The 9,754-nt window shown below is 44.3% G+C and overlaps 2 protein-coding genes across 2 annotated transcripts in view; both read right to left on the bottom strand.

Annotated features, from left to right (window-relative positions):
- psd2 (pleckstrin and Sec7 domain containing 2) overlaps positions 1 to 197 on the bottom strand; it is a 25,974-nt gene extending 25,777 nt beyond the window's left edge. The window contains exon 1 of the mRNA XM_042303259.1: positions 1 to 197. This exon is cut by the window's left edge and continues 381 nt beyond it. The gene's annotated coding sequence lies outside the window, so the exon portion shown is untranslated.
- LOC121840325 (sodium/potassium/calcium exchanger 1-like) overlaps positions 1 to 9,216 on the bottom strand; it is a 9,347-nt gene extending 131 nt beyond the window's left edge. The window contains exons 1-3 of the mRNA XM_042302854.1: positions 8,772 to 9,216; positions 603 to 1,275; positions 255 to 414 (exon numbers count right to left, since the gene is read on the bottom strand). Of these exons, the coding sequence (XP_042158788.1) occupies positions 255 to 414; positions 603 to 1,275; positions 8,772 to 8,856 (918 nt within the window). The 5' untranslated portion in view covers positions 8,857 to 9,216. The remainder of the gene's footprint in view (positions 1 to 254; positions 415 to 602; positions 1,276 to 8,771) is intronic.
- Positions 9,217 to 9,754: the final 538 nt, after the last annotated feature.

Genomic DNA, 9,754 nt, shown 5'->3' with positions numbered 1-9,754 from the left:
TAGCACGTCCCCCCGCGGAGAAGCGCAGACTCAACAATACGCTCAAACGTCGAGCTGAAGCCGTCCTTGTTGTCCACCGTGTTCTTCTCCCTCTCGCCCTCCCCCTCTTCCTCATCTTCCTCTTCCTCCCTCTCTATGGCCACAACCTGCTCCACGATGCGTTCAAACACAGAGCTGAAACTGTCCTGGTTACTTCTCCCATCCCCATCCCCCTCCTCCTCCTCCTCCTCCTCCTCCTCCTCCTCTTCCTCCACCTCTGTGTCCGCTAGCTCTACGGAACACTCGAAGGTGGAGCTGAACGTGTCCAGGTGTTCCTGGATGACCTCTACTAAGCCGCATCCTTCTACCTCATCTTCATCATCCTCCTCTTCATGCCCTTCGATTCCGTTCTCAGGTCCTACCCCGTTCTCCAGCCTGTATGGAGAACATGGAGTATCATCAGAATACAACTTTTATAAAACAGCTACATATTAAACTACACACTCACCATCCGCATTAACACACTCACCTCAGTCTGTTGACAGATGTTCTATAAATGATCTGACCTATACATTCACTCATAACCACACTAGTCAAGGTCTGCTCATGTCTGTTGTACTGACCTGATTATGTCCAGAGACTGCGGTGGGGCTGGTAAGTCCTGGTCCTCTTCCTGGTTCTCAGGTGGTGGTGTTAACTCCTCCTCCTCCTCCTCTCCTTCCTCCTCCTCCTCACAGCTGGGTTTGCAGGCTGGTTCTGCCTCATCTGTGGCCTCTGTGTTCATGTTATCCCCCTCCTTCTCCACCTCCTCCACTCTCTCTAGTTCTCCATCTGTCTGACCATCCTCTGAATCTATCCTCTCATCCCCCAGCCCATCTTCTTCATCACTTGTCTCTGCCATACTCTCTCTCTCTTCATGCACCTCTCCTTCTCCCTGCATCACTTGTTCCACTCCCTCACCTACCTCATCACCCTCTCTCTTTCCACTTTCCCCACCTTCTCTTTCTCCGTGTACTTCCCCTTCTACCGTAACACTTCCCTCCCCTTCCTCCTCATTGGTCCCCTCTATCCCCTCCACCTTCACCTCCAGACCTAGCCCCTCCAGCCCTTGGTCTGTGGCTGACTCCTCTGAAGGGTGAGCTGGGGTCACCCCCTGGATGTCTGGGGGTGTAGTGGGTTCAGTCTGGCGTGGTCCCTGCCCCTCCTGGGTCATGGTGCCTGGTTGTGGGGGGGGGGTCGTCTGGGGCCAGGGGGAGGCAGTGAGCTCTGGATCCAGGACCAGGGAGGACAGACCGTCTTGGGGAGAGAGACAGAGGGGGAGAAAGGAAGCACAGGTGAAAAAGAGAAGAGAATAGAAGAAAAAGAGAGACAGAAGGGAGGGGGAATGGGAGGGAGGGGGAGGGAGGGAGGGGTGGGTTGCTGTCTGATACAGTTCATTTCATTATTCTTAGCCTTAATTGTAATATAGAGGTCACCTTGGACAGAATCCCCCCTGTACTTGTGTGGGTGGGTGTGTGTGTGTAGGTGGGTGGGTGGGTGTGTACATGCTTGCCTGAGTGTCTATGCGTGTGTCTAGAACACTATGTCCTCTAAACCAGATGAGTCCAGAAGAAACAGAAAAAGAGGCCAGAAGAAGGAGCGCGAAAGAGAGAGAGTGAAGGAAGATCATTTTAAAGCCCTTGCAGATCCATGTCAAAAGGATCCCTCTTACAGAGTCATATTTTATCCAGAGCAGCAGGCCTTTAATCCACACAGCTGCTCCTCTATCTCACATCACATATCACATTACATCTCACATCACATTACATCTCACATCAAATCTCACATTACATTACATCTCACATCACATTACATCTCACATCTCACATCACATTACATCTCACATCAAATCTCACATTACATTACATCTCACATCACATTACATCTCACATCACATTACTTCTCACATCAAATCTCACATTACATTACATCTCACATCACATTACATCTCACATTACATCTCACATCACATTACATCTCACATCACATTACATCTCACATCACATTACATCTCACATCACATTACATCTCACATCACATTACATCTCCCATCAAATCTCAAACCTTCTGGACATCAGGCACTGGTTCCTATTGGAATATCAGCTGGAGATTGGGCAGACCACTCTTCATTGGTCTGGGTTGTGTTTCATTGGGCTGGTAGTATCACCAGCATACGATAATGTAGGAAATGTATTATTGGACTGTAATAATGTGATTTTGGACTTTTATTTTGGCAGTCAGTGTACCTGTTATTGTTTGGTGTTAACGCAATTGGTTACTGTACAGAGAACAAGGCTTTTGGAACAAAGTACTCTTCCTGAAATGATAGTAGATTTTGGAGGAGCCGCCATTCCATCTTCCCATTTATTGTTTTTAATAAAGACTGAGTCTCTCTGCGCAGACGTCACATTGTCTGCTGATTCATCAGCATTAAAACTTCAGGCTAGGGTCTATTTTTCTCCATTTCCGCCTGACCTACGTGCCCAAAGTAAACTGCCTGTTGCTCAGGCCCTGAAGCCAGGATATGCATATAATTGGTACCATTGTAAAGAAAACACTCTGAAGTTTGTAGAAATGTTCAGATAATGTAGGAGACCATAACACAATAGATATGCTAGGAGGAAATCCAAAGAAAAACCAACTGGATTTTTTTTTGAGAGCCCATGCTCTTCCAATGGAATGTATAGGGAAAAAATTAAATATAGCTCCCAGTATGCAATTCCGATGGCTTCCACTGGGTGTCAGTAGTCTTTGTTCAAGGTTTCAGGCTTGTTTCTTCCAAAACTAGGAAGAATAATGAGTTTTAGTACAGGGACTCAAACTTGGAAATCAGTGTATGCGCGCATCTGCTAATATCGCTTTCCTATTGAACATACTTATTTCCGTATGAAATATTATAGTTTAATTACATATTAGGGTATCTGAGGATTAACTAGAAACTTATTTTTATTTTAACGGTAGCTTTTCGGATTCCTTTGTCTGCATGTTGAATGAGTGGATTACTCAAATCGATGGTGCCGACTAAACTGACTGTTTGGGATATAAAGAAGGATTTTATCTAACAAAACGACACTACGTGTTGTAGCTGGGACCCGTTGGATGACAAATCAGAGGACGATTTTCAAAAAGTAAGTGAATATTTAATCGCTATTTGTAAATTTATGAAACCTGTGCCGGTGGAAAAAATATTTTAATGTGGGCGCCGTCCTCAAACAATCGCATGACATGTTTTCGCTGTAAAGCCTACTGTAAATCGGACAGTGTAGTTAGATTAACAAGAATTTAAGCTTTTAACCGATATACGACACTTGTATGGACCTAAATGTTTAATATCCATCATTTTTATGATTATTTATTTTAATTGGGCGCCCTCCAGTTTCACCGGAAGTTGTCCTGCTAGCGGGACCCCTAGCCTTAATTAATAGACCGGCGGATCACCTACGGCTTACATTAGTAGGTGTAAGCAGATTTGAGGTACATGTTGGAGCCGGTTGTGATTTGATGATTTTATTACATTTATGTCTCCAACCTCCCAACCCTATGGACCAGGCTGAACCTCCCAACCCTATGGACCAGGCTGAACCTCCCAAGCCTATGGACCAGGCTGAAGTAAAGAGGAGACTAAAATTAAAGGACATCATGATTGCCACATAAAGGACATACACACGAGTGACATGCCTAGTCATACACATTTATGTAGATAGTATTATGTTATCACACACATCACCACACTCAAATGCAGACAACTAAAAGATCCAAACACATGGATGGATAGACATCAACATACAATGAAACACTTATGTAATCTCTTTCTCACACACACACACACACACGCGCGCTCACGCACGCACGCGCACACAAACACACACAAACACACGTACACGCACAGGAAAACAGCTATGTAGAGCAGCACTAAGAGTCCAAACAGGAAAACAGCTATGTAGAGCAGCACTAAGAGTCCCACTGCTGAGGAGCTGGCAGATGTGCACCTGTACCCAATGCCCATACCCCACACCACATTGTTATGCACTGGGTGTGTGTGTGCGTGTGTGCGTGTGTGCGTGTGTGTGCTGTAGCTTGATTGGCCGATACCCGCTAATTATCAAAATCCAGAAGGGAGACGTTAAATTCTACAACCACCTAAAAGCAAGTGATTTTCCACACCTTCCACAACAAAGCCATCACCTACAGAGAACTGAACCTGGAGAAGAGCTCCCTAAGCAAGCTGGTCCTGGGGCTGTTCACAAACACAAACAGACCCCACAGAGTCCCAGGACAGAAACACAATTAGACCCAAACAAATCATGATTTAAAAAAAAGATAATTACTTGACACATTGGAAAGAATTTACAAAAAAACTGCGCAAACTCGAATGCTATTTGGCCCTAAACAGAGAGTACACAGTTGCAGAATACTTGACCACTGACTGTGACTGACCCAAAAGGAAGGAACTCTTTGACTATGTACAGATTCAGTGAGCATAGCCTGGCTATTGAGAAAGGCCACCGAAGGCAGATCTGGCTCTCCAGAGAAGACAGGCTATATGCACACTGCCCACAAAATGAGCTGGAAACTGAGCTGCACTTCCTAACCTCCTGCCAAATGTATGACCATATTAGAGACACATATTGCCCTCAGATTACACAGACCCACAAAGTCTTCGAAAACAAATCCAATTTTGATAAACTCCCATATCTACTGGGTGAAATACCACAGTGCACAATCACACCAGCAAGATTTGTACCCTGTTGCCACAAGAAAAGGGCAACCAGTGAAGAACAAACACCATTGTAAACACAACCTATATTTATGATGATTTATTTTCCCTTTTGTACTTTAACTATTTGTACATCATTGCAACACTGTAAATAGACATAATATGACATTTGAAATGTCTTTATTATTTTAGAACTTTGAGTGTAATGTCTACTGTTAATTTTGTTAATAATTGTTTATTTCACATTTGTTTATTATCTAGTTCACTTGCTTTAACAATGTAAACATGTTTTCCATGCCAATAAAGCCCTTAAATTGTATTTAAAAAATGGTATTGATGTCATAGTAATTAAGGGACATTTATAAGGCATAAGAGTCCATTGTTCTGATGACAAAACCAGAATTCACTTACTGACTCCAAAGATGCACATGCACACATGTACACACACATACGCAGAGAACACACACCCAAACATGCACACACACACACATCCAGTACACACACACGCACACACAAACACATACAGTACAAACACACACACACAGAAGTTTGGTTGGTTATTTATTGATCTCTTTAAGACGAGGCTCCATTCATCTGTGAGACAACAGTGATAAGAATGATTGGTTTGTTTAATGCAGCAGAGAGAATACTATAGGAAACACTATAGCACAAAGAATTACTACTGAGAACTACTACTGTGTGTGTGTGTGTGTGTGTGTGTGTGTGTGTGTGTGTGTGTGTGTGTGTGTATGTGTATGTGTATGTGTGTGTGTGTGTGTGTGTGTGTGTGTGTGTGTGTGTGTGTGTGTGTGTGTGTGTGTGTGTGTGTGTGTGTGTGTGTGTGAGTGTGTGTGAGTGAGTGTGTGTGAGTGTGTGTGTGAGTGTGTGTGTGCTGTAGCTTGATTGGCCGATACCCGCAAATGTTCAAAATCCAGAAAAAAAGACGTTAAATTCTACAACCACCTAAAAGCAAGTGATTTTCCACACCTTCCACAACAAAGCCATCACCTACAGAGAACTGAACGTAGAGAAGAGTCCCCGAAGCAAGCGGGTCCTGAGGCTCTGTTCACAAACACAAACAGACCCAACAGAGCGCCAGGACAGAAACACAATTAGACACATTGACACATTGGAAAGAATTTTACAAAAAACACAGAGCAAACTCGATTGCTATTTAATAACTACCACTGAGAACTGCCACTGAGATCTACTACTGAAATCTACTACTGAGAACTTACTACTGAAATCTACTACTGAGAACTTACTACTGAAATCTACTACTGAGAACTGCTACTGAGAACTACCACTGAGAACTTCCACTGAGAGCTACTAATGAGAACTGCTACTGAGAACCGCCATGGAGAACTACTACTGAAATCTACTACTGAGAACGATTGCTGAGAACTACTACTGAGAACTGCTACTGAGAACTGCTACTGAGATCTGCTACTGAGAACTACTACTGAGAACTGCTACTGAGAACTGCTACTGAGAACTACTACTGAGAACTGCTACTGAGAACTGCTACTGAGAACTACTACTGCAATCTACTACTGAGAACTACTACTGAGAACTGCTACTGAGAACTACTACCGAGTACTACTACTGAGAAATACTCCTGAGATCTACAACTGAGAACTACTACTGAGAACTGCTATTGCGAACTGCTACTGAGAACTACTGCTGAAATCTACTAATGAGAACTACTACTGCAATCTACTACTGAGAACTACTACTGAGATCTACAACTGAGAACTACTACTGAGAACTGCTATTGCGAACTTCTACTGAGAACTGCTACTGAGAACTGCCACTGAGAACTACTACTGAAATCTACTACTGAAATCTACTATTGAGAACTGCTTCTGAGAACTGCGACTGAGAACTGCTACTGAGAACTGCTACTGAGAACTGCCACTGAGAACTTCTACTGAAATCTACTACTGAAATCTACTACTGAGAATTACCACTGAGAATGACTACTGAGATCTACTACTGAGAACTACTACTGAGAACTGCTATTGATAACTAATACTGAGAATTTCTACAGAGAACTATTACTGAGAACTACTACTGAGAACTGCTATTGATAACTAATACTGAGGATTTCTACTGAGAACTGCTACTGAGAACTACTACTGAGAACTGCTACTGAGATCTGCTACTGAGAACTGCTACTGAGAACTGCCAATTTGAACTACTACTGAAATTTACTACTGAGAACTGCTACTGAGAACTGCTACTGAGAACAACTACTGAGAACTGCTACTGAGAACTACCGCTGAGAACTGCCTGCCACTGAGAACTACTCCTGTTAGTGTGTCTGTATGTCAGTCAGTCTGTCAGTCAGTCTGTCTCATCGTCTGTTATTGCTTTTCTTTTCCCCTTCTTTAATCGTTGTCTTTGACTACTACTAAGATGAGTGTGTGTTTTTGTCTTTCTTGTCCCCCTCTATCTCTCCCCTCTCACAGTAAGAAAACCACATCACATACTGCAGTCATTCTGGATCTACCAAATGACCTACTAACCCTTTATATGCACGCCACTGCACTGCAGCCAACACACACACACACACACACACACACACACACACACACACACACACACACACACACACACACACACACACCACACACACAATGCAGTAGACTATGCTATGCTGGCTGGGTGACAGTCTTTCTTCCCCAGCACCGACATGTCACTGGTTCTTAACGCAGACGAATACTAACCATCCTACTATCCACTATGGCCCAGTGAACCGTGCAAATCAGCATCTCACAAATCACCCCGATAAGTCACTTCTAGTGCATCAATGTCAGACGTCTTGTTGCACTGTGTCATTATATCGCTTTGCAATGACTTCATCAAATTCATTCCCTGGCATCAATCTTAGTTATAACACCAATGCTATTTTTTTATTTGTTGCTTATTCACTTTTTTTCAAAAAAATATACGGAAAAAGGAGGATGAGACGAGAGTGGGGAGAGGGAGGGAGAGAGAGAGAGAGAGGGAAAGAAAGAAAGAACGCATGTTCGGCGGCGTCTTATGTCTGTGGGCTGGCTGGTGCAGGGGTGTCTGGATGTCTGACGCCTCGATTCTCAGGCTGAAATCATTTGCGAGAAAAGAAGCACTTGCTTCGAGAGAGACGTTTAACAATATGTCTCTAAAACAAACGTTTATTCAAATGAGCCCACGTTTTCAGGACAGGAGAATTGACGTCCCAATAAGCGTTATTAAATGGATTTAGACTAGACGAGTAAAGCCTATAATTAAGATAACAATGGCTCATGGTTCAGGGTGAGAGGACTGTTATCAGGCACCAGTTTCAAACCATCCATCTCTTGCGGGACTGAAAGCACACAGTGCAAACCTCCAAGCCACACTCGCGAAATGTGTGCCCTCGAATAGCATAAAAATACCGAAACACAGCACAGACTAATCACATAGGCTACACATACTTGAACTATCTCATTCACACGCACAGAGCAGGAGCACAGCCTAGATGTAGTGATATTCTCCCAACCTCCTTCAGCAGTAACCATGACAACAGGATGGTTGAGAGACTGCTCGCAGTTAAATGAGGCCGGTACTTTTCTTTTCCTCTCCAAAATAGACATTGGTCGCTTTTGATGATCAACTCACTTGTCCTCCTAAAAGCGGAAAAGCTTTATTTCTCCCCTTGCCCCCCCACCATCACCACCACAAAACCCCGTGGCCCACACACTGCATAGGATATTATGGACAAACAGAGAGCGTCCGAGACCCCCACCGTTACAAGGGCAGTAGGAAACATATATCCCCTTCTACTCTCCTTTATGCATTTGTGTCCTGGTACAAGGACAGGGATTTTGGAGAGAAAGCCTTTCAATGATCCCATTCAATCGGATTCCAGATGTATTAATCGGATAGCTATGCTATATAGGATTTGGTTATTTATTGAATTAAATGATTTGTGCATGCAAAATGTATCTATCTATAGCCTAGCTATAATAATATTAAACCCACAACAATATCAGTCATTCCATATTGCACTCACCAATAAAATGCGTTGAATCAAAGGTATCCTGAAAAGTCTGTTCTGCACCACAGGTTCGGGTTGTTTTCTCTCTCTGCCCATCCATCCACGCGGGAGAACAAATATCGACCGATGGTCTGTTTTGTCCACGTCGTGCGGCGTCCTTCCCGACTGGTACCCTGTCTAGTATGCGCTGCAAGCAACTCCTCGCCGCACGAGTGCTGGCGGTACAGTAGGCTGGTCTCGCCTCCACGCACTGGCTCAGGCATGCGGGAGGTCCAGCCGGCGGGAAACGAGTAGACCGATTGCGCGTGGATGGGGGCGTGTGTGTGTGTGTGTGTGTGTGTGTGTGTGTGTGTGTGTGTGTGTGTGTGTGTGTGTGTGTGTCTGTGTGTGTGTGTGTGTGTGTGTCTGTGTGTGTGTGTGTGTGTGTGAGCGATCTAAGCGGATGGGCTGTCACGTCCCTCTCCTCCACTACTGCTGCACGCAAGGAGCATCTCTATCCAATAAGTGTTCTGAGGCTCGTGGGCAGTGTGGGACTGTCTGTCTCTCGGTCCTGTTGGTATCCGTAAAGATTCGATTTACCACTAACTCAGGATGAAGAGAAGGTTTGGCTTACATACAAATAATATTTTTCAGTAATTTGGCTATAGCTTACCTGAGGAAAAGGGCCTTTATCCCAGTACATTTATTCCAGTGTTTTATGCCAGTGTCTTCATCCCAGTGCCTTTATCCCAGTGCCTTATACCAGTGCCAGCAGCATACCATCCTGCATCACACTGCTGGCTTGCCTCTGAGGCTTAGCAAGACTGGTCCCTGGATGGGAGACCAGATGCTGCTTGAAGTGGTGTTGGAGGGCCAGTAGGAGGCACTCTTTCCTCTGGTCTACAAAACAATATCCCAATGCCCCATGGTCGTGATTGGGGACATTGTCCTGTGTAGGTTGCTGTTTTCCAGATGGGACATGAAACAGGTGTCCTGACTCTCTGTGGTCACTAAAGATA

This window comes from Oncorhynchus tshawytscha, linkage group LG21, assembly GCF_018296145.1.
Source record: "Oncorhynchus tshawytscha isolate Ot180627B linkage group LG21, Otsh_v2.0, whole genome shotgun sequence".
Taxonomy (NCBI): domain Eukaryota; kingdom Metazoa; phylum Chordata; class Actinopteri; order Salmoniformes; family Salmonidae; genus Oncorhynchus; species Oncorhynchus tshawytscha.
This window is presented reverse-complemented; position numbering and strand designations above follow the sequence as displayed.